The sequence below is a fragment of the Cupressus sempervirens genome, chromosome 5, assembly GCF_028749045.1.
Source record: "Cupressus sempervirens isolate cs-2001-9-10 chromosome 5, ASM2874904v1, whole genome shotgun sequence".
Taxonomy (NCBI): domain Eukaryota; kingdom Viridiplantae; phylum Streptophyta; class Pinopsida; order Cupressales; family Cupressaceae; genus Cupressus; species Cupressus sempervirens.
Genome location: NC_143122.1, coordinates 962,340,214 through 962,367,152, shown reverse-complemented (window position 1 = coordinate 962,367,152; position 26,939 = coordinate 962,340,214). Strand labels below are relative to the sequence as shown.

The following is a 26,939-nucleotide window of genomic DNA, read 5'->3' as shown; positions in this document are numbered from 1 at the left end:
ATCTATTTATAAAGATAAGTAGGGAATGTCCATAAACCTTAAGATTGGGAATATAAACTTAAAAGAAAGCATAAAGAGAAATCCAACAACAATTTGATATGAAAATGTAAGAATTTGAAAAATGAACAACTATATGCACCAAACAAGGGGAAACAACTCTACACAACAATAAGGCAAGAAATTAGACATGTTAACATTGGAGTGATACTTTTCATTCTTTTATGTTTCTTTTTATTTAATCATGCAAAATTTAACCAATAGGATGTTTTGACTTTTGGAAAGGAAAATTAAAAATGTGATGCTACGTATACAAGACTTCAGTGCATCTTCCAATTTTTTTATTAAAAAAAATTGTAAAAATTGTAGTGCAAATTTTCACTCTCTTTTGTTTCATTTTATTCTACTATGCATCATTTCAGCTATATAGTGTTTTGACAAATGTGTAGGAAAAGCAAACAATGATGGAGAGGGTTAAACATCTTTGAATGAAGACACTTTTCACGAAAAAAAAACAACCTAACCCTTCAAATAAATATACTAGCGAGAATCTATGTAGTTTTCTAATTCTATTCAAGTTCAACACAAGTGATCATAGAGTCTTTTTCCTTCATAGTTATAAAAGAAAGTTTGATTAAAAATTGTGAAAACTGGACTACATTCAAGCTATGATAGATTAAAAGAATATAAATATTATGAAGGCAAACCACCAATGTCATTTTGACAAAGCATTTTGAAAAGATGCACTACATTATCTCTACTATTTTCTGCACATTCAATTGAATATTACACTTTGATGATCTATTTACTAAATATGTTTTTTCTTATTGTAATGAGGTAAAAATGAATTATTATTATTATTAATGAAAAAAATGTCATTTGTTATAATTATCTAATCATATGATCATCTAACCATCAATCTTTGTAGTTTAGTCTAATGTTAGATCATTGAATTGTCAAAGTAAAATTATATTTAAGGAAAATTGGTGAAATAATAAACAACCCTTGCAACAATGGTAAATATCCAAGCCAAAAGTGAGCATGGTCTAGATTTCAGTTCGCACAAGCTTCTTTAGTATGTATATTATGTGATTACTTTATTCATTTGTTTCAATATATATATGTATGAATCCTGACTTTTGCTTGCTTGGTTTTTCCTTCACCCCATAATTATAAATGGCTCATATTGGCTCGATCCATCTCCTCTCCCGGAGATTTATAGATGTTCCAAAAGACCAATCTACAAATTCTGACGGTAGAATAAGTCTACGAAAGACAAATGTGCCGCCCGTGCGAAGTCATAGAATAGAGTAATGGCTCAGACATTTATATGAGCAGATGTTAATCCACTCCGAAAGTATGCACTACGCCATCGACTGGTGTTAATCTGCGGATTGTGTAGGAGAACGAGTGAGTTGATAAGGGAAAGCTCATGGTGTTGTTTTGAAGGGACAAATATGAAGATGCCGCCTGTCAAATGTCCGCGTCTTGGTTGCGGCGTGGATATGATAATTTCTCCATACATTGTGGCGGCTCACTGCTATCTGTGCAGGCCTCTCTCTCTATATATATATACACCTGCTCACGCGAAACATGCTACGTCAGTCGTGAAGCTCCCTAATTACTTTCTTCGTCTTTTGAATTGAATCAATATTTTTCATAAGGCATCACATTTATTCATTCCAGCACACACTGTCAAACACTACAAATCATCTTCATGGACCAGAGATTCTGTATGGCTGCCTGCGTGATACTGGTGATCGTTCAGGCCGCCACCTTGTCTACATCCGCGCCCTGATACAATGTGGTAGACAATTGCTGGAGAAGAGATGCAAACTGGGCACAGAGCAGAATGAAGCTTGCAGATTGTGGCGTGGGCTTTGGAAGTGCAGCCAAGGGAGGCAAAGGAGGAGAGATGTACACGGTCACCACTCCAGACGACAACGCTGCAAGTCCCCAGCCCGGGACTCTCAGATACGGAGTTACGCACGACGGTCCTCTGTGGATAGTCTTCGCCAGTGATATGAACATAAAACTGGAGATGCCTCTGTTCGTGGCCAGCCACAAGACTATCGACGCAAGGGGCTCAATTGTCCACATCAGCAATGGGCCTTGCATGCGCCTCCTCAATGTCAGCAACATTATCATCCACGGTTTGAACATCCATGACTGCAAGCCAAGTGCCGCTGGAGTTGTTCTCCTCTCGCAATCCTTGAGCCATGAGACCATAGATACTCAAGATGGAGATGCAGTTTCGGTGGTTTCTTCGCGAGACATTTGGATCGATCATAACAACCTCTCCAGCTGCGCAGATGGGCTTGTAGATGTAACGCTCGCTTCCACCGCTGTTACCGTTTCTAACAACCGCTTCTCTCACCACGATAAGGTAAGATACAAGATTATATGTATATGTACAGGTGATGCACTTATTCACAGGGACGAATAACTAATCTATTATGTACTGCACAGGTGATGCTTCTGGGACATAGCGACGATTATACAGCTGATACAAACATGAGAGTGACTGTTGCCTTCAACAACTTTGGACCTGGCTTATTGGAGCGCATGCCCAGGTAATTGAATTGCTTTCAACTCCTCGTGTTTAACCAGCAAACTCCGATCTCCAACAGTCAAGTACCCAACTCATATAACTGATATGATTTGGTTTGTTTCTCTGTTCAGGTGCCGGCATGGGTATGCGCATGTTGCGAACAACAACTATGAGGCGTGGGGTATATACGCCATTGGAGGGAGTGCGAAGCCTGTCATCAGAAGCGAAGGCAATCGCTTTGTGGCCCCCAACGAGGAGTACAAGAAGCAGGTGACATGGCGCGAGAGCTCCGATGGGAAGTGTTGGCCGTGGAAGTCTATGAAGAACACATTTTTGAACGGAGCATACTTCGTTCCATCTGGGAAAGGAAAAGCGCTTCCCCTCTACCAGACAAGCCAACAATTTAAAATTTCCGATGGAAGATCAGTGACCATTTTGACCCAGAGTGCAGGAGTTCTATCCTGCACTACCTCAGGCCCTTGCCTCTAATTTAGTAGTTAAGTCTCGCCGCTGTTCTTGTACAGATTCTTTGATCATTCTTTCATTCAATTCTTCCACGCTTTAAAAATGAGATTCACTCATTCTCGCCATGTATTTAAGGTTTCGTTTGGTTGGGGAAGATAAATTTGTGCCATAACCAGGTTATCTTATAACCAGTTTTCGAAAACCTGGTTTTGTGGTTTGGAAAGCCAATGGTCCGTTTGGTTGACACGGAAGATGAGTATACTGTGGACCCCACAATATTACTAAAAAAACTGTCATAAAATTCAAAACCTGGTTTTAATTTCGAATTCAACCTTTTTGTTGGAAGAAACTTCTTCCAATTTTTTACCAAAATTGGAAGATGAAATTGAAAACCAGGTTATAATTTTAACCAACCAAACACCAAAGTTTTTTTGCAAAACCTGGTTTTACCCCTGATAACCCGGTATTGGCCCTCATCTTCCAGCAACCAAACGGGGCCTAAAAGATTAAAATTCATTCTTTGTTCATTCTTGCATTGTACTTTATGTAATGATAGCTAAACTAATGTATCATTTTTCTATATTTTCTAAGGAGAGACATGCTGCAATGTTGGGAAATTCAATTGTTAATTTTTTTTTTCCCAAATCAATTTCTAATTAGAATGATTTTAAGATTGATAAAAAGAAATGATCAAGGTTTCTTTATGTGCTATACAATCTCTTTATGTACTATAGAATCTAAAAATAGGGGCAAAACAGAGGAAAACAAAGAAAATAAACAACATAATATTTGACACACATACTTCAACTGTAATATTTTTCAACATTTGATAATCAACCTCAATATGTTTTATCCATTCGTGAATAGCAAGATATTTTTACAAGTTCTAATAAACCTTGATTATCAGAAAATAGAGTTGATGGTTGATCCTCTAAAATTTCTATATTGGATAGGATATGATGTAACCATATTGCCTCACATACCACTTCTCATGGAGCACAATAATCAGGTTCTATAGATGAAAGAGAAGTAATATTTAGGCTCTTACACATCTACATAAAGCCAGATCCAAGATGAAAGAATTACCATGATGTTTATTTGCGATCATCTAGAGATCCAACATAGTTCGAGTTTGCATAACCTTGCAAGAAAAATTTATCATTATATTTATATTCATAACCATGCTCAAGAGTACCTTTGACATATCTCAAAACAAAGTTGGCTGCCACCCAATGACATTGCTCTACCTCCTGCATAAAGTTGTCCATAGAGAATCGTATCTACATGAGGTGAATCCTAGAAGTGAGAGAGTTGTAATCAATGTTTCATTTGTGTAATCATAAGCTTACAATCTATCATGCCAAACATTTGTAGGGGTGCCTTGGCATATTTCATGTGAGAAATGAAAATATATTGCTTTCACTACAAGAACATTGAGCCAATACAATAATGTAGTAGCTCTGAGTGAGTCATATCAAAAGCTTTATTTATTTCATGCTTGAAAGTATCAAATAGGGTATCTAAACTCCTTGTAATGATAAGATCATCCACGTACAAAACAAGTATGAAAATCCCCATTCCAACCTTTTTTTATATACAAATTAGGATCAAAAGGGCTACGAATAGAGCCATGTAGCAAAAGGTGACCATCTATTTCAATGTACCAAGCCTGATGCACTAGTTTAAGCCAATATCAAGACTTTATTTGATAACATACCTTGGGAGGATTATGCTCATCAATGAAATCTTCAGGCTAGACCATGTAGATTTCTTCTATAAGAATACCATTCAGGAAAGTACTCTTGACATCCATATGGTGAAGCTTCCATCTTTTTTCTATAGCTAGAGAACACACAACTCTTATTGTTTTGAGATTTGTAGGGGGTGAAAAGGTTTCTTCATAATCTATCCCCTCATATTGGGCATATACCTTTACAAAAAAAATGCACCTTAAATACTTGTTAGTGGATCCATCAACCTTATATGTAGTTTTGAAAAACCACTTGTAATCAATGGGTTTCATTCCTACTTACAAATCAACAAGCTCCCATTTACATTTTTTTACTAGAGACTCATGCTCAACATTTGTGGTATGCTTCCAATGTGGTTGAATGAGAGCATCATGTAGTGTATCAGTTTTAACACTTTTCCCAATTGAACTCATTTCAAATAAATTAACCTCATTTCTTGTATATCTTTGTGTTCTTATACCTATAGAGATATCTAGAGGAATAATTAGATTAGAGTCACAAATTGTACTCTAAACCCATTTAGGATGAGAATGTTTTCTTCATTGACCAAAATCCTCCAAAATACCTAAATCAACATTTAGATCACCATATAACTCTTCTTCCCCACCCCCCACCCGCCCACCCCCCCCCCCCCCTTAGTTGAGAAGAGTTCTCAATCTCATCATTAGAGTGTGAGAGAGTCTTATGACAAGGTACAGGAGCATTATTGTGTAGTTGAGAATCAAAAGAAGATTTATCAAAGACCACAACTCTACTTATAACAATATTACACATTTTACGATCCATGAGACAATATACTTTGGAATCTAAACTGTAGCCCAATAATATACAAGTGAGTGACCTAGAATCAAACTTTGTTCATATCAGAGCTGGGACACGCATATATGATATAGAATGAAACATTCAAAAATGTGAAACTGATGATTTATGGTCACTCCATACCTCTTCTCATGTTTTATTTTTTAAACCTTAGTGGGAAATCTATTAATCAAGTATATTGTGTATAGACTTCTCCTACATTGAACTATTCACCCAACTTTATGGTAGCTAGCATACACTGAGTCATCTTAAATACAATCCACTTGTGTAGCTCTAAAGTACCATTCTACTGAGGTGTTTATGGAGTGGTGAAATGTTTCTTAATGCTAGAAGCCTTCAAAAAATCTAGAAACTCGGTAGTAGTAAACTCACTCCTATGATCTCAGGAGAGAATAATTAGAGGCTTCTAAGAATCTTGAGTCACCTGAGAATAGAAGACCACAAAAATGAGAAAAAAACCTTACTCTTTTTTTGAGCAAAAATAGATCCAATTCCATCAATAGAAATCATCTACAGATAACCTAAAATATCATAATCCTTGAAAAGGAGGAAGACATCCACAAAGATTGGTTGAAATAAGAGCAAGTGGTTTTGTAGAATGATACATTCTAGATTGCAAGAGTCTCAATGTTGTTTCCTTGTGAAATAATTAGAGCATGGAGGTAAAGAAGACAAGGATAATGAAGGAAGACCTCATACCATCATATGGGAGTTCATCTATGAAAGTGACTAAAAAAAAAGGTGTCCTTATCTATAATGCCAAAGATATGTAGATGCAAAAAAGGAAGAAAAAGGAGCAACACTAGATGAGGACGCAATAACAAGTGCAAAGATATGCCCCTATTTGAAACCTTGAGAAAGAACTATACCATATTTTAAAATAATACAAAGACTTATACACATCATAGACCTAATACTCTACCTTGAGCTTATGATTCAAAAGTAGACTAATAGGAAAAATATCTCTAGTGAAACTAGGAATTTAGAGAATATTTGTGATCGAAAACATTACTGAGGTAAAAGGTATGCTGACTATACTAATTCATTCTACTATATAATCCATATCATCAACAATATGGATGTGATCATTAGTTGGTGTAGGAATGAATGTATCAAACAAACCTTTATCAACATCCATGTGTTTATTGGTACCATTATCAATCGAAAAAACATCACGTACTGATGGAGATGTGTAGTAGACATACACAAAATTTTGATTAAGACTAGGAATAGGGGTAGAAGTGTCCTCACTAGAGAGCCAATCATATGTCTCTTCTTGCTGTGTTCAAAAATTTCCTCATTTTTAGCGTCTATCAAGGTTTGATACAAACATGCGAGTGAATTTTTCCTTCAACCACATTGGGCCTGCCTTACTAGAGTGCATGCACATGTAATTGAATTAATTTCAACTCCTTGTGTGTAACAAGCAAACTCCAATAGTTAAGTGCCCAACTCATGAGATTGTTAACTAATATGATTTGGTTTTTTGTCTATTCAGGTGTAGACATGGGTGTGCACATGTTTAGAATAACAACAATGAGTAGTAGGGAATATATGTCATTGGAAGGACTGTGAAGCCAATGATCAGAAGCAAAGGAAATCGCTTTATGGCCCTGTAATGAGGAGAAAGAACAAGGTGACATGGCATGAGATTTCTAGCAGGAAGAGTTGGTTGTGAAAGTTTGTCAAGGACACATTTTTTAATGGAGCATACTATTACTTTGATAGCTTTGGACAACTATTCTTTCACATGTGATTATTTAGAGAATATATTTTTTTCTAACTAGATAGTTATAGTTGGGAAAATATTTGTTAATTAATTGTGCCTTTTATAAGAAACTAAAAACCAAATTGTTTAGGGTTGTTAAGCTACTTTTAATCTTCATCATTGATTAAATATCAATCTTAACCATTAGTTTTCCAATAGGAGTAGTATATCAAGGGGTTAGGTGGTCATTTGGAGAACGTAAGTTGTAGAAGGATTTGTAATGTTAGAAAATGAATTTGTGGTGATAGTAAAGAGTCTTGCAATGTTAGCAAGGGTGCATTGATAGCATTGGGGATAGCAATGGAGGAATATTAGCAGGACAAATTGGGTGGTTGTCGGAGTTCTTCCAGTGAGAGTTAAGAAATTTTATACCTCCTGATCTATTGAAGTTAATTTAATTCCTCATTTATAGAGATGGTTTTCCCTAAGGGAGTTTTCAAAGAATGATTTGTCAAAAAATATTGTGTTTCTTATTTATTTCCACATTTTTATAAGTGAAGTTGTGGTTGTGTTACTTTACAATATTAGTTGTGAGTTTATTTTTGATAGTTAAATAATTATTTATGATAGGATATTAATAATCAATGACTACGATAGGAATTTTTGAATGGTATCAGAATAGTGTTGAGGGTAGAAAAGTTTTTCTTAGGAAATAAATTGAGGAATTATTAAACCTAGTTTGATCTCTTTAGACTTATTATTTCTTTAATCTCTTGAGATGGCTTCACTTGGTTTGTGAGATTGGGACAAATTGGATGGTTCCTTAAATTTTGGTGTTTGGAAGGCCATAATTTCTTTATTGTTGGAAGAAAATGGTATCAAGGATTGCGCTATCACTGTTGTACCTGTACCTACATATGCAACAAAAATTTTAACATACAAGAATTAATATGCAAAGGAAAGGAGGATAATGCTTGATGGTATCAAGGAACATACTATTCCACAAATCTCGGAGGTAGACACCAAAAAGAAGATATGGGATGTCATTTTAAATTTGTACTAGAATGCTACCACCAACTGGAAGATGATTCTCAGAGAGAAGTTGAAGAATACATGGATAAACTAGGAAGAGGACATCAAAAGCTACCTCACTAGGCTTAGACTTGTCAAGGACAAGTTAAAGTTGTTGGAGATAGTCCTAGTGATGACAAGCTAGTGAGAACAACCCTAAGTGAGTTTGCTAAGTAGTGGAGATCTTTGTTCAAGTTGTTAGTGAACATGACACTTTATCGAGTTGATATTGACTATGGACTAATTTTACTCAAAAGGATTTTAGACTAACAACAATCAATGGGGCCAACAAGAGCTAGAAAAGTGAGGTGGAACAAGAGAACATTTCCCTAGTAGGGAAAGGGAAAGAAAAGAAGGGATCTAGCAAATGATCAAATTCACAAAGTGAGAAGAAGATGAAGAAGAAGAAGAAGAAGAAGAAGGACCTTTCTAAGGTCAAGTTCTTTGGTTTTCAAGAGTATGGTCACTATGTCATTGATTTCTCAAAAAGAAAGAATGGAAAGAAGAAGGTGGAAGCTTCATCAAGTACAAAAGATCTCTCCAAAAGAATGGAAGATGAGTTTGCACTCATAGCTTGTATAGTTAGCTCAACCTCATAGTGTGTTTTGTATATAGATAGTGGGACATCATCGGAATTAGAGTGTACTTCTCTAATTATAAGGAGGAGAACACCAATATCCAAATCTCCATGGAGAATTGTCTAAACTCAACCTGGTTCTTATAGTATAAGCATTGATGTTCTCTAAAATATACTTTTCAATCTTCTTCTAGACCAAATGTACCATAAATGATCCATTTCTAGATATCCTTCTATTCCTCCCCTAAAAAATCAACCATACCATAGATGGTGGGGTGATCCTCTAAAAAACTTAATAAGAAAGTTCTCTTGTGAAGAAGATGTCATCACAATAGTAGATGAGATAATGATTTTGGAAAGGGGAAATATACCACGAGTTTACCTAATAATCTTAACCAATATCCATTAGTGAAGTCACAAGAATGTAGTGGATGCAAGTAATATTACTTTCCTTTTCCACACAAAATTGTTAGCAATACTTGATATAAAAGGCCTATTAGATGTAAGAATTTTGTTAATGTACAAGTTAAAATTGAATGAGATATTTATTTTTATGGTTTTAGTAAAATAGAGACATCCATATGGAAATAAAGACCATGATTTGATCAATTTTTTAAAAATAATTATTTATAATAACAACTTTAACAAATATTTTGTGAAAATCAAAGTCACAAATTCCTAATGGACTAAGAAAAGTAGAGAAGGATTGATTGGTATTGGAATTTAGTCATATTAATGATGAATGATTGTATTATGTGATCATGAAAATCTAATTTTCCCCCATATTAATCAACACCAAGCCTTACGAGTATATTTTCCATGGCTTAGTTGGTCATAATTGATCATTCAATTTAACTATATAATTACTCAATTAAAGTAGGCATTGCAATGTGAATATTAAAAAAAAATGTATTGGACATATATTCTTCAACCATTATGAAATAAGAATTATCATAACATTTAAGAGATTATAATATGGTAGTATATTACAATGAGAACATAATATAGTGTGAGTTATAAAATCTAGCGAAAATCTTGAACTAATATATATATATATATATATATATATATATATAAAGGTAGAAGATGATGTAGTAGGGTTTGAAAGATGATAATGTGATGTAAAATTTTTGATAAAAATGAGCACAAAATCTATATATCCATCAATAATATGAAAAAAAAACCCAAATGAATCAACGAAGAGAAAACGAATGACCATTTAATATTAAAATGTAACTATCAAAATAATATTTAAATTAAAATTAAGTGCAAATTTTCAGTCTCTTTTGTTCAATTATATTTTATCATGAACCTTTTAAACAATATGACATTTCTAATAACGTGTAGGGAATTAAAATAGCCATGAACAATATCCAAGATCTTTGAATGAAGAGACATTTTCTGAAGTGAAACAATACCTCACTCTTCAAATATATACACCATGGGGAATATTTTAAGTTTTATAATTACATTCTCCTCCAGTACAAGTGATCATCAATCCTTTCTCATTCATATTTTAAATAAATAATCTAATAAAAAATCATGACTATTGGACTACATTCACATTGAGATACATATAACAAATGAAAAATAAAAAGGTGAAGGAAAACCATCTACATCATTTTAAGGAGCTATCATAAAGATGCACTACATTATCTCTACTATTTCCTACACATTCAATGCAATTTTACACTCAAAAGATATATTCAGTAAAAAAAAAAAAAAATTATTATGATTAGGTAAAATAAGGTTTTTATTATAATGTTGAAGACTCAACTCAACCACACATGCATTTTGGATGATGCTTAAATGCCACTACCTAATTCTAAAATTCTAAAACTTGCATCATGAAAAAAAAATTGGCCAATGTTCAAACTATATGAAAAAATTAAAATTACCAAACATACAATCATTAGAAAAATAATCATAAGTCCATGAAATCCATTTATCCTATTATTCATTTATACGCTCTTCAAATCCAACCATGACCACATGGCCATGATGACCAACTTTTTCAAATTGATAAGAACTATCACACCATCTTTAGTCCTAGTATCGATTAATGAAATAAATAATTTGAATACCATGAAGTTGCATTGAATACTACTTAAATGATTTTGTTAAAATAATGAAAAACATAAAAATAGAACAATGCATAAGAATTGTCTATTGAGCTCATCTACTTGTTGCAAGTCTAAAAATGACTGTTGCATAATAGAAAGGAAAGAACAGAATATTTTCTAGGATTTGGCTCATCTTTTCTAGGATTTTCTTCACTATCATTAGAAATTGATAGGTGGTCTATGATTTTTCTTTGCATACAGAGTTAGTTTAATCATGGAAAAAAATATTATATTTGAGCATGTTCAAGCTGCGCTAATACTAGAATGGTTGACCTCCTAGGAATTCCTTGTGCTTCACATATGTGAGCATTATAGGTAGATCTAGTAAATTCTAAGTGTTCCATTTATTCTCATGGGAGATAGGTTCATGTGAGCCACTACTCATAAAATATGGGTCAAAGAGTTTAACTCAAAAAAGTACATAGTTAAATCCTGATAGAAATATTGCAAAACTATTTGGACTTTGAAAATTACATGAGAAATGAACCCTTTGGTTGAGATGTTAAATGGTCTATCTTTCTGGACTCCTTTTTTTTTTTTTTCATTTTTCTCCACCAATGCCTTAGAAATTCCAAAATCTATAATCTAGTTTGAAAAAAGCAACAAGAAACAATTTCTCCTTTATTTATTACTTTTACATTTGATAGGTAGAAATGAAATATTTATCTTTTAAAAACTACAAGAAATAGGATATTGCTTGGAAAATTTCCACACTTTCCTAAGTTTCAAACGTTGTAGGAGTTCCATGATTTTTCATTGGGAGATTTATGTCAGGTGTTCCAAAAGACCAAACTACAATGTATTCCAGTATGTAGACTAAGTCTACGAGAGATGAGTGATCATCCACATATGTGACATCATAGATAAGATTAATGGATATGACATTTAAATGAGGGGATGTTAGAATTATACAACAATTTGTCCAAACACAAACATAAATTATGGACTACGACATCCACTGGTATTAATAAATAAATTCTGGAGGAGAACAAGTGAGTTAATAAGAGAGATTTGGTGGCCTTTCAAATGTCCACCACATGGTTGCAACATGGTTATAGTCAATTATCATCACAAATTTCTTCATACATGGGCATACATTGTGGCACCTCATAGCTACCTATGCAACTCTCTACCTCTCTAGACATTTAGTGTTAGTCCTGAAGCTCAAAATTATTTGCTTCATTTTTTAGTTAAATCAATTTCACAAGGAATCATATTTTAAATCAATTTTACAAGGAATCATATTTTGAATCATATTGATCATTAAGGCCACCACCTTGTCTACTTCTACATCCTTCTACAATGCCATAGACAATTTCTTGAGAAGAGATGCAAATTAGGCAAAAGACAAAATGAAAGTCAAAGATTGCTACATGGGCTTTGGAAGCCTAGCCAAGGGAGGAAAAGGGGAGAGATATACACAAAATCTCTAAATGTAACATTAATGATAAGAACTATCATTAATATATTACAAAAGTTCTAAATCATTTCCCCACCATTGTTATGATAGTCTACCATAGAAATATCATCAACATTCATAATGTTCCACATATCTTGGAGCTAGATATAGTGAAGAAGATGTGGGACACCATTCTGATGAAGTAGGGAGAAGACATCACGAGTTCCCTCACAAGGTTTAGACTTGTGAAGGACGAGTTAGCAGTTGTTGGAGATAGCCCGAGTGATGATGAGCTAGTGAGAATAGCCATAAATGGGTTTTCTAAATAGTGCAGTATCTATTTTTAAGTTTTTAGTGGATGAGATACCATAGAGAGTATAGATTGACTATGGACTAATTTCACTTGAGAGGAGTTTAGACTAAGTCTTTTCAATGAGGTCAGCAAGAGTCAAAAAAGTGAGGTAGAATAGGAGAATATTTCCCTAGCAGCAAAAGGGATCTAGCAAAGGATCGAATTCAAAAAATGAGATGAAGAAGGACCTTTCTAAGGTCAAGTGCTTTGGATGTCATGAGTAAGGTCACTATTGTAGTGATTTCCTAGAAAGGAAGAAGGCAAAGAAGTAGGTGGCAACTTCAACAAGTGTAGAAGAACTCTTAGTAGACTCGAAGATGAGTTTGCACTTATAGCTTGTATGGTGAGCCCAACCTCATAGACTATCTGGCATATAGATAGTAGAGCATCATTTCATATGATAGGAGTTAGAGCATACTTCTCTGGTTATAAGGAGCATAACACCAATATCCAAATTTCTATGCGAAACTTGTCCAAATTCAACCTGGTTGGGAAAGTGATTGATCAGTTTTAGAGGGAGAATGGAAAGATAATTCTAGTTCATGATGTGTTACATGTGCCAAGATTAGGTATGAATTTGATTTCTATATCTATTCTTTAGGATAGGGGGTATAATGAACTCTACACATGTGTTGATTAAGCACAAGGATTAGAAATCACCCATAACTATTGGAGTTAGGAGTGGTCACCTTTATAGGTTGTAGTTTGATACTCGTAAGGCACTCATGAGAAGTAGTAATCCTAGACATCTTGGAGAGCTATAGCATAGGAGGATGGGCCATATTCATCATGGAGCACTCAAATTGTTTCATGATATGGTGACAGGTATTCTAGAGGTGAGCACAGAGCATGATGATGCATGTAAAGGATGCGTGTTAGGGAAGTTTGCGAAATCATCTTTTCCAAGGAGTGACACCAAATTTAAAGGTGTTCTTGATCTAGTACATTTAGATGTATGTGGACCAATGCCAATAAATTTTGTTAGAGGATATGAGTACTATGTTACTTTTATTGATGACTTCTCTAGGAAGACCTAGATATACTTCTTGAAGACCAAGGATGAGGTTTTTAGTCGGTTCCTAGAGTTCAAGGCTCTTCTAGAAAACTTGAAAGAAAGGAAGATAAAGGTTCTTCAGTCAGACAATTTAGGCGAGTACAAAGGAAATTACTTCTAGGAGTTTTGTACGAGAGAAGGAATGAAGAGAGTGGACTATCCTTACAATCCACAGTAGAATGGAATTGGTAAGAGGAAGAACCAATCTATATTGGAGGTGGCAATATCTATGCTACATGATTAGGATATTCCTTTCTACTTATGGGAAGAGGCGTGTAGCACAACAGTCTACATTCAGAATAGGGTTGCACACAAGGTGCTAGGGAGGATGACACCAAAGGAAGCTTTCATAGGTAAGAAGCCTAATTTAGCCATTTTAGAATATTTGGGAGTTTGGCATATTGTCATATTCTAGGTGATGCATGTACCAAGTTAGATTAGACTATAGAGAGGGTGTACTTTTTTGGGTATAGTGAAACCTTAATGTCATATAGGATTTTTATCCATTGGACTAGAAGAATTATTGTTAGACGTGATGTTACATTTAGGGAGGACAAGGCATTTAGAAGGTCTAGAGATTTTCCAGCAGATGATCAGAGTAAGCAACTAGTAGAAGCTCCAGGGCCTAGTCAATGGCAACAAAGAACAAGTACAATTATCAGTACAGGTGTAAGCTTAGGTCTTGAAGTTTCACAAAGAATGGAGCAATAGGTGCAATAGGAAATGCATCTAGAAGACTTGGATGTTGATATTCCATCCTCTATAGTTGGCAGCAAGAAACGCAAGGTTCAAGAGACACTAAGGGATACTCAGGAGTTTGTGGAAGCTCCTAGGAAGACTAATAGACAACAGAGACAACCAGCCAAGTTCAATGACTATGTCGCATTTGTTAGTCAGTTAGTAGATAGTGAACCTTTTAGCCACAAGAGGTTGTATAACATCATGTATGGTTGGATGCTATGGGTGAGGAATATAACTAAATAATGAAAAATGATGTATGGGAGATCGTGCCTAGACCAAAAGATAGGGTAGTTGATGGATCACACTAGATCTATAAGATAAAACATGGTGCAGATGGTAGCATCGAGAAATACAATGCGAATTTCATGGCCAAGGGGTTCTCTTAGAAGGAGGGAATAGACTATGAGGAGACATTTTTTCTAGTGACTGAATATAGTTCTATATGAGTTGTGATCTTGTTTGTAGCATAGATGGGATGGAATATCCATCAAATGGATTTCAAGAAAACATTCCTTAATGGGATAAGTGCAAGAAGTTGGGTCTTACTTTTGGGCAAAAAGTGGAAGTGTTTTTTCTATTTTTGAAATTTCTTGTCAATCAATGTCAAAATTTGAGGCATTTTGATATTGAATATAAAAAAACTTCAAAAACAAAAAAATTAGTGTTTAGAGTCTAGTTTTTGAATATGTAATTTATTTGTGTACCCATATGATATTTATTTTTTTTTTATAAATATTTGTTTAATGGATATTTAAAAACTACTTGTTGAAAAGGACCATACCACACACGTGTACAAACACCATAATTTGACACAAATAAATGAATCTTTGTAAATCCTTTTAAATGGAGTTACCTAGTACACCTAAGATTGATGACAATATTTTTCCTTAATTTTTTAAAAATATTTTTATTATTATTAATTATTACTTCAATATAAATATAAATTTTTAAACACCTCATGTATAGACACCATAATTTTATCAAAATTTCATTTTTTTTAAAAATTCTTTTTTTTTCAACTTCAAAAGAATTGTATGTAGATTGATGACATATAAATTAATTTAAGAAAAATTATAAAATAAAAGTCATTAAAGTTGTAGTGAATTTCACTTTTTTACATTTAGGTACCATCTTTTATTAAAAAATAAGGCAAAAATAGTAAATACAATCATAACACTATAAAATTTATAATTCTGAAATTAGGACAGCGAGATCTTAGGTGGGCTTTTGTTTCATAAAAAAATTTGATCGGGAAGACCCTCCAAAAATTATGGGAAGGCATGAATTTGTTAGTTCAATGCCTTAGCTGGGTGAACCCACAATAGTGGATTACACTTTTTTGGAGGAAGAAATTCATCCAAAAATGTGGAAGACAAATTTTTGGCCCTAAAACTTTCAATAGAAACTCCTCACATAGTTTCTATGAAAAATACTTTTGAAGGTAGTTTCGATCGAAAATAACTAAACAATTTTTTTTTGGCCTAAATAGTTTTGATAGAAACTAAGTAGTTTTGATAGAAACTAAGTAGTTTCTATAGAAACTATTTTTTAGTCACTCAAGGGAAATATTGCATTGAAATCTTGAAGAGATTCGAGATGGAGGATTGCAAATCCATGTCTACACCCATGATCATGAATTGGAGGAAGGTAGATACATTTAAGGAGAAGGATGTATATCCCAGCTTATATGGACATTTGATTGGTTTGATTATGTATTTGGTCAATACTAGTCCAGAAATAGGATTTGCAATCAACTCTCTTAGCCAGTTCATGGTTGAATCAAATAGAATGCTTTGGATAGTAGCGAAGAATGTATTCTGTTACTTGCATGATATAGTTGAGTATGGGATCAGATTTGTTTGAGGTGAAAGTATCAGTTTGATGGGCTATTCTAATGCAGATTGGGTAGGAAGTACAATAGACAAAAGGAACAATTTAGGGTGTTGTTTTAGTTTGGGATTAGGAGTTGTATCTTTGTTCAGTAGGAAGCAAATTTTTGTGGCTCTAAGTTTAGCAGAAGTAGAATACGTAGTAGCTAGCATGGCGACATGTGAAGCTATATGGCTTTGGAAGTTTTTAGTAGCCTTGTTTCATCAGAAGGTTGAGACTACTATAATACACTATGATAATCAGAGTTACATCAAGTTGTCTGAGAATCTAGTATTTCATGATAGGTCTAAACATATAGATATAAAATATCACTTCATCAGAGATTGTGTACAATGGGGGGTTGTTCAGCTACAATACATACCTATGGAGAAGTAGGTAGCAAACATTCTAACTAAGGCATTGGGGAAGGCATAATTCATCTTCTTCAGAGATAAGTTGGGTTTTCATGTAGAATAACTTCCTCTCTAGGACAGAGTGTTAGTTTTAGGTAGCTTGAATAGTTGTTTTTCCCTATGTGATTAATTCACAAATAATTGTTAGAGTTATGACAAATATTTGTTAATTAATCAACTCCTTCTAGAAGCCACTAGCAACCTATTGTTTAGGTTGTTTTAATCACGAAGCAACTAGAAACTTCTTGGTTAGGTTTTTTTGATCAAGAAGCAACTAGAAACCTCTTGGTTAAGTAATATAAAAGGGGGTCAAGAGAGGTATTTGGAGAATGGAATAGAATAGAGGAAAAAAAGAATTTTTAGAAGCATTTTTAGTGTTAGCAAATAAGTTGGCAGTGATAGCAAATAGTCTTGTGTGTAGTGATAGTGATGCAGGAGCATCCAGAGGTATAAGGGCAATCTTGTGTCACCCAAAAAAATATACTTAGACTTAGTTTCTGTTTCATGTGTTTTCATTTTTGGATACCCATTTGGGTCAAATAAAGGTTCCAACTCTCACAGTTCCACTATCAGTGTTCGTGTAAATCTTGAAAAAATAGGAGTATGTAATTGAGCCATAATTTTGGTGAACTAGGAGGTGTAAATGACCTAGATGAATGTAATTATAATTTAGAGCATTCTCAAAAAAGAATCAAGTCAAAAGGCCCCACGGTTTGAAAGTTATTGCAATTTTTTGAGTTGTGGAGACCTCCTAAGAATGCTTCAAAGTCAGGTTAGGGGCATTAAATGACCCTGAAAAGGGCCAAAAAATGGGGGACGAGTGAAGCTGGTCCATAGGGCTATAGAGCACTTCGAAAGCTTTTCGAAAATGTAAATGATTCATCAATCAGAGCTACGGTTCAAAAGTTATGCCTCCCAGAAGTTCGGTTACCATTTCTGGATTCTTCTAGATTTGCGCCGACTTCTAACACAACTTTTGGATCCTTCTATTTGGCTGGTGGATTCCTACTAGCACTTTCTAGAATGTATTCCTAGTCCTTAACCCTCTGAGGTCTATTTAAGGAGATTCCTAGCATTGTAGAAGGCAGTTCAGAGTGGAGTTTGAGAGGAGGTACTGAAAGGAGAAATTATCTCCACATTTATGCTATTGTAAGCCCTTAGGGCATGTTTTGAAGTTTATTTTCTCTATACTAAATGTACTAGCTTATTATTCAGTTAATACAATTTCCCTTTTCTATTGTGTCCATTTTGTTCTTGGGTTGTGTCCCCATCAGATAGTAGTGGGGATAGTAGCAGGAAATATCAGACGAAGAAATTCAGAGGTTGTTTGAATTCTGCAATTGAGAGGCAAGGAGTTTTGCATCTCTTGATATGCTGAAGTTAATATATTTTTGATCTGCAGAACTAGTTTTCCCTTAGGGTTTTTTCCAACGACAATTTGTCCAAAAATATTGTGTTATTTGTGTTATGAATTTCTTTCCATATTTTATTGGTGAGTTGTAGTTGTGTTATTTTTTGATATTAGCTGTGAATTTGTTTTTAGTAGTTTAATGATAATTTATGATAGGATATTAATATTCAATGATTGCAATAGTGTTAATTTTCACAAAATATATTATCTTATTGATTTATAACATTCTATTGAATATTACATTTATAAAATTCTTTTAATAAACATTTTTTTTTTTTTTGTAATGAGGTAGAATAGATATATTATTTTTCACATTTTCTACTCTTTTTCACATGATGTAGGTTTTTTCAAAAAAAATCTTCATTTTACATATAATTATTTAATCATATGATCATCTACCCATTAATATTTGTAATTTTATTTAACATTATATCTTCAAGATTGTCAAAGTGAAATTATATTTCACAAAAAATAGTCCTTCTTTCATAAAAGTAAATGAAAAGATCTTATATAAAAAAACAACAAAAAATTGAAATATAACAATAATTAAAAAGATTGATTATAGATTATAGTAAGATAGATTGCCCTTGCAATTGTAAATATGAAAGATAAAGTGAAGATGGTCTCGATTTCAGTTTAAAAAATCTTGTTTAGCATGTATCCAATGTGATTACTTTATTCATTTGCTTCAATACATACATATGAGTGTTCTAAGTTTTCCTTGCTTAGTTTTTCCTTCACCCCATAATTCTAAATCACTCATATTGGTTCCACCCATCTCCTCTTCCCCAATTTTGTCAGAGATTTATGTTAGGTGTTCCAAAAGACCTAACATGTTTTATGCTAGTTTGTATCCAATTACTAAAGAAATAAAATTATTTCAGAAAGCTGACATTTCAATAACTCTTACTATTTTTTATGATATTTTTATTATCATATAAACAACATTTTATAGAGTTCAAAATCAAGAGGCATCCTTAAATGTTTACTATAGTAGTAAAAAATGAAGGTATCCCAATCCAAAGTAGAGTTATACAAGAATACTAGGCTCAAATATTGAACATTATTGTGTAGTAATAGAAATTGAGCCCAAAAATATTTTTAAATATTTAAATGATGACTATAGGTTAAATGCGATGAAAGAAGAAAATATCCAAATAGAAAAGAATAAAACACATGAACTTGTACCTAGACTTGATGAAAAAAGGTAACAGGTGGAAAATAGGTATTTAGGAATAAACTTGATGAATCTAGAAAAATTGTAAGGAATAAATAACTTTTTGTGTGTAAAGGTTATGCACATCAAGAAAGTATTCACTTTGATGAAACTTATGTACATATGACTTGATTAGAATCAATTACAATGTTTCTAGATTATGCTTGTAAAAAAAATCTTATTTTCATCAAATTGATGTTAAAACTATATTTTTTAATGCTTATCTAGAAGAAAATATTTTCTTGAAAACTTGAAGGCTTCACCAAAATAATAGATCATGTTTATAGGCTTAAAAAGGCTTTGTATGTCTTAAAAAAGCATGTAGAGCTATATATTCAAGAATAGATTCTCACTTGAACACTAATGCATTATTTACGGGTGGAGTAGACAACACCCTCTATGGAAAGACTATAAGATATACTATTTCTTTTTTAAAAAAATATGTTGATTATATCATTATGGTCAAACTGATGATTTAGTACCTAAAACAAATCATCCATAATAAAATCTAATTTTGAAATGTGTTTACTGGGTGAAATAAATTTCCACAAGTTGCACAACTTGAAAATGGTTAATTTTTCTTCTAGATGATATTATAGTGGGAAATGGCTAAGAAACTTTAGATGGATTATTGTAATCTGGTTAGTCGTCCAATGGGCAATGAATGTAAATTTGTTAAAATTGATGATTCACCTATTTTGAATCAATCTAAATATGGATCCATGATTGAAACTCTCCCTTACCTCATGGCTTCAAGACCCACCCACATGCAGGTAGTTTCTTTAGTTTCATAATTTCAACCTTCCCTTAGATAGTGACATTTAAATGTTCTTAAAATTGTATACAAATATATTAAAGGAACACTAGAATGTGGTTTTTGTTATGCTTTGAGTAACAATTTTTCTTTTGTTAGGTTTACCAATGTTGGTATGTCTATCGATGAAAAAAAAGTACTAGTGATGTTGAATTTATCTTAGGTGATTTTCTTGTTGCCTAGAAAAACAAGAAACAAGAATGTGTGACATTATCTATATTATAATCTAAATACATTGCATATACAAAATTTTGTATTCAATTAATTTGGATTACTTACCAACTTACATATATGGGTATTGAACTACCCAATTGTAAAACTACAAACAATCATTCCTAATATCCTTTCGCTTATTCATGTATAAACTATATTTCCATAGAGTTTCATTTATTTTTTAAATTATGATAAAAATAGGTTTTGAGGGGACCCAAAACCCCATATAAACATTTAAAATAGTAGACGATCGAGCTAAAAGTCCCGCCAAACTTTACAAGGATCTCGAACCAACAAGTATGACAAAAAGCCAATAAAATAGGTTCTACAAGACCTAAAACCTAGATATAGTCAAATATACAAATCAAAAGATGAAAATAAAAAAATGTGAAGCATCTATGAGTAAGAGAAAGGACCAAACATCTCGATGAGCAACCAAAAAATATGAAAAAAGAGAAACCTTACACCAGCTCCTTTTTTATCTTAGCCAATTCTTTACCATTTTCAATAGCCTCATGAAGGAGGTCTTCAACAATCAAACCAAGAGTAGCTTCAATAGCCCTTTTTGTGCTCTACCTTGTCACCTTACTTGGTTCACCAATCAACTAGGCATCCATATTTGAAATGATTTCCTAATTTCTTCTCCTTCCAATACTCATCACCACCACATAAAGGATAGAGGTAATCATGTCCATTTAGTGTCTTTTTTCCTTAACTATTTGCCTCACCCATGCTTCCTAGGCCATGAGTTTCTTTGGGATGTTCACAACTTCTCTCTCCAGCTTGATTCTTTTGGTTTTCTCATTTTCTAGGTTGTCTTTCAAATCCCTAACAATTTTTTTAGGGAGATGATAATGTTGTAAAGACAAGAATTAGCCTGAAGAAAAGTATCCACCTTCAATTTTTCTTTGTGGAGCAACAAAATTCTCCCACTGATCTTCACCTCCCCATTATCCCCATCAATAGTATTATCCTTGGAATAATCAATGTCATCTTGGGAATATTTAGGCATTAAATTTTTCTCCCCAGCTGAGGCCTCTTTCTCATCTTCAATCTTCTTTCCTACATGATCAATTTTTGTCTCATGGGTAATAGGAGAAGTTGCCATATCTATTTTTTTAGTTATAATTTCCATAGGATGCCCCTCCTAATGAAAAGATTTAGGGTTCAATAGGTTCTCTTTAACAGTCATGTCTTTATCCATAGAGGTGATCAATGACTTTGTCTATTCCTTCATCGATAAATTGTGAGAAGCCAAAGTTCTTTCTATGCCAAAAGATTTAATTGAGGAATCATCTTTGTTACTAGAATACCCTTCATTGTTTGAACTATAATTCACACTCTCCATATCCCTCTCTTCTTCCTCATCATTCTCATTCTCCAAAGTACCCTTGTCATCCTTTGAGACTTCTTCAGGTTTGACATCCATCTTACTTATGTTAACTCTACCTTCCTTCTTAATTTTCTTATTTATCTTTTATTTCATAGATTCCTCATCACCTTTTGAGTCTCTATTTGACTCTATTTCCAGTCCCTTTCCACTTTTCTCCTAAATATTCACATTATGATTCTTAATTTTTTTGCCACTAGACTTATCCAAAGTTCCCTTCCCCAAAATTTCATTTCTTTTCCCCATTGAGGGCGATGACTCACAGCATTCTCTTTATATTATTGTTCAATTAATAGAATTAGACCTTAAGGAAGGACATGCCTACTCCTTTTTTTCTATGAGCACTATGGTTGTTTAACATAGAATTCTTTAGATAAAAAGGAAAAGGAACCCTATCCTTGTATTTGAAGTGAATCAAAAAAACAAAGTGGAAATTATGTGGATGTTTTGACTGCCTATCCTAAACGAAGTACTCACGAATGTATAATAACACATCTTTAAAAAATTCCTTAATCTTTTCAATATCTAAAAAATTGTAATACCCCAAATTGGCTCATTGCCATCTTAACCAATTCTAGTCTATTTCTGATCAATCCTAAGACCTATTTTAATGGGTAGTTCTCATTCTGCTACTCGCTACTCAACTTAATTGTCAAATGCAGAAAACCTAAATCTGCATTCATCATGCTTATTATTTAATTCCTATAGTATTTACTCATATTAGTCAGATTAAACCTATTGGTTAATATTTAATTTAATTGCTAAGTATTTATACTTTAATTAAATTAAATTATATCTTAAGGTTAATGTACTATGGAATTAAATTTGTTTAATTTAATAAATACGCCTATCTTGATTAATTAAATGTAATTATTTAATTAAATGGAGTACTTACTTCTAAATAATTAAACAAAGTTATTTAATTAAATGGGAAGCCATTCCTAATTAATTAAATGAAGTTATTTAATTAAATAAGAAGTGTCTCTAATTAATTAAAGGATTATTTAATTAAATAGAAAAGGTAATTATGAGAGCATATCTCATTTTATTAAATTAAATATTTCACCAAAATCTCTCTTCAGTTCGAAAAAAGGAAATTTCTAGTTTAGTATTGATCAAAAATGAGTTAAATCAGTTAACTCCTATTTCTACTTAAATTGAATCAATTAACTCCTTATTTTACTCAAATTAAATCAGTTAACTCCCTTTAATTTGGGAATCTTCCTTTATGACTGAACTTCACCTTTAATTCTAACTGTTGATTGAAATCAATCTCAATTGTTGATGGATTCTAGGAAAGTCTATTTAAGAGACCCTCATCTCTTCATTTTGGAAGAGGTTGAATGAAAATTTGCATCCAATTGCTATTGGATTGTGCATTCATTTGAGCTCCCTACTTTCATATTCATTTTCTAGTTTAATTCTCATAAAGATTTAATATGCATACATTTAGTATAATTTCTTTTACATGTTCTTAGATTAAACATGCATACTCCATTCTAGATTAATCTGTATTCTCATATAGATTAGTCACATTTTCTTTCAAATCCTTCATTCCTACAGGGTCTGGTTGCTTTAAAACCTCGAATCTGAGGATATCTGACAAGCAATTCCCTCTAGATAGAAGGCAACAGGTCGCTTTGCAAGCTGATTTTTGGATGAACAATCCAATGTTCATTTCGGGATGAATCCACATACAATGACTATGTTGAAGTGTGTATGTTAGCAGAGGCCGCATTTTCACATATACAAAAACCACCCTTCTTTTCCAATTTCTTTCTTCTTTAGGGGTTTTTCAGGAGTTTCTTAAGGGCAACATTCAAAATTTTAATCTATTTTCTAAATGTAATTCCCCCAACTGGAAGCTCAATTATTTCAACTATGAACTATTTGGATAGAGACATAGTAACCCCATGCAAAGAAACTTTCTGCCCTAACCAATTCTTGAAGAACTCTTTAGTGATATGAGGCTTAGAACCATGCACTTTCTCAAGGTAGATAGTAAAATAAATTTTCATTTGTTAGAAGGTAAAGTTCTAGAAAATGATTTTAAGCTTGACATTGTACCTTCAAAAGCTCAAGTATAGATGTTATTTTTTAAAAATCACTACCTCAAAAAACATTTGAAGATTTTCACAAATGATTGAGATTTATCTTGCAAACTTTACTTAGTTGATCTCTGCATTTAATATTGGGGAGTTTTCTCTCCATAAGTGTCGACTAAGTTTACTTCTCTTAGATGGAGACTTGCATGATTAATAATTTATAGAAAGACTATAGGATATGATATTAAAAAATATTAAATATATGTTGATTATATCATTATGGTCAAATTAATGATTTAGTACCTTTAAAAAAATTAGCTATAATAAAATATGAGTTTGAAATGTGCTTACTGTGTGAATTAAATTTCTCTTGGTGTAGAAGTTGCACAACTTGAAAATGGCTTATTTCTCCTTGAGATCATGCTTTCCTAGGAAATTTCTAAGAAAATTTAGATGGATTATTGTAATCCGATTAGTGCTACAATGGAAAATGGATGTAAACAGGTTAAATTTGGCAATTCACCTATTTTAAACCAATCTAAATATAGATCCATGATTGGAAGTCTCCTTTATCTCATGGTTTCAAGACCCAACCACATGCAAGTAGTTTGTTTGGTTACATTATTTCAAGATTCCCTTAGATAGTCACATTTAAATGTTGTTAAAATGATAGTTAGATATATTAAAGGAACTCTAGAATATGGTTTGTACTATCCTTTTAATAATAATTTATCTTTAGTTGGTTTTACCGATGTTGATTGCGGTATGTCTATCTATGAAAAAAAAACTTACTACTAATGTTGCATTTATCTTAAGTGATTGTCTTGTTTCCTTAAAAAATAAGAAATGAGAATGTCTCATGTTATCTATAGTAGAATTTAAATACATTGTATATACAGTATGTTGTACACAATTAATTGGATGACTTATTTTTGAGCTATCATTTTACACGATGCTAAATGGCAGGAATCTTGCAAATTCCTCTCTTGAAAATTTGATTTTGTAAAATCAACTCCAAGATTTCAAGTGATCTTGCGACCTACTGGAACCCACCCAGTTGAAGATAAATGTGAATGTTCACAACGTGGCCTTTGCTAGTTTGTTTTGATTTCGGATGGAATGTAGAATCTGTACACTATTTCAAAAATAGCACACACGGAACTATATTTTTGTATTTTATGTTTTTTATGAATGCAATCTAACAATGCAACTAATATGAGCTCCTATTCTAACAAGGGGTTAGCAAAGAAAATAGAAAAACTTGAAAGAAAATAATGTGAAACTGAAATCCTAATGAACATAAACTATAGAAAACAACACACTGTGAGTTAAGCCTTCAAAGAAATCAGTGGGTAACCAATGAAAATAGGAGCAATGCTTCCTAGATTCCATTGATGCAATCATTGATAGGAAATTTCAATAACCAAATGCTATTTCACTCTTCATCAAGTTATAAGGCCAAGGAAAGTCCACTCATGCGAGACAAAGAGTTATGCACACACAATTTGGTGATTTCTTCTCGAGCTCAATACGTCAGTGGAATTCATAAATCTATAGAAAACATTAGAACTAAAAGATCACACAACTAGAAACAACATAATAAACCTGTGGCTGAATCACATTCTCATGAACAAAATTCACAAAACAATGACACATTCAGGAAAGATCACTACACTCCAAATGCAAGCACCAAAAACATAATTTTATTGCATAATAATGACAGCCTTTGTTACATATTACAATGGGGTATTTATAAGAAATCATCTCCTCAATTTGTGTTGAGAGAGAGATATTCTTCATGCCATAAAATGCTTTTAAACAATAAAACAAACTAAACATATACAATCTAACAATCTAACTAGTGCTTAGTAGGACTCAATCCATATTTTATTAATTAATTGGATGCATGAGCCTTCTAAATTGTTGAAAAAAAGAAAATATGAGAGAGGAATGAGGAGGAAAGCCTTCATTTGAAGTATGCCAAAAATAAAAGCTAGTCCTTTACTAGGCATGTGTCGATGTTAAACTACCATCAGAATGAGTTTTCGATGCATGGAAAACACTACTTTTGGAACAAGAAATTAACTATCGGTGCACCTCTAAATTTTGGAACTATAGACCTACGTACCTATACACCTACAGAGCTATAGACCTCGACAGTGTCAAAATCTCAAAATTTTACCAAGTGTCAAAATTGAAATTCTGGCATCTGGGTTTTTTCTTTCTTCATCCCAAAGCTATGTTTGGATGTTTGCCCTTGAATTTCTCTATCATCTTAGTATTTTTAGTTGCATCTAGTAGATCTAAAACCTCATATTTATCCTTAAATTTTTGTCTATAATTGTCTACCTCAATTTGGGAATCTACAAAATCCATGTCTTTGGTATCCAATTCTAATAGGGCTTCTTCTATCCTAAAGGCTTGTCCGAAGTCCTCATCATCAGAAACCTACACAAAATCTTCCTAAAATTCTCCATTAATGTCTTTGTAGGTAAAAAATTTTCTTGTTCCTCATCTTCAAAAATATTCAAGCATGCATCACTATAGTGTCTCTCTACTTCCAAAATTTGTTTACGAGCTTGGTCCTTGAGCTGATGAATCTCCTCATGTAATGTTCCCATTACTTTATTGTTATCCACTATCTTTTCTATCTAGTCATCAATCATATCTAATCCTTCTGTGGTATATACATCAATCAAAACCTAGTATCTTTGGCCCTTTATGGCTTGTAGAGTTTGCAAATCCTTACTCCAGGATCATACTTCATCCATAACACTAAAGTGCTACTTCAAAATTGCTACAATTTTATTCACATTCCCCTACATAGCATGCAATAACTTCAAATTCTCTATGATGATCAAGATACCTTTCTCCTCAAAAATTTCTTGCCATTGTTGACAAGCTTTCAAAAATGGATCAATGTGCACCGCTCACCCTTCTCTGAGAATAGTACTCAAATT

At 33.0% G+C, this 26,939-nt stretch overlaps 1 protein-coding gene across 1 annotated transcript in view; it reads left to right on the top strand.

Annotated features, from left to right (window-relative positions):
* Positions 1 to 1,795: 1,795 nt before the first annotated feature.
* The window catches only part of LOC149559158 (pectate lyase 1-like), a gene marked incomplete at its 5' end in the record, with an annotated part of 38,286 nt that continues 13,142 nt past the window's right edge, over positions 1,796 to 26,939 (top strand). Inside the window, 3 exons of the mRNA XM_089831273.1 lie at positions 1,796 to 2,383; positions 2,467 to 2,570; positions 2,680 to 2,974. Coding sequence (XP_089687399.1) covers positions 1,796 to 2,383; positions 2,467 to 2,570; positions 2,680 to 2,974 — 987 coding nt within the window. The remainder of the gene's footprint in view (positions 2,384 to 2,466; positions 2,571 to 2,679; positions 2,975 to 26,939) is intronic.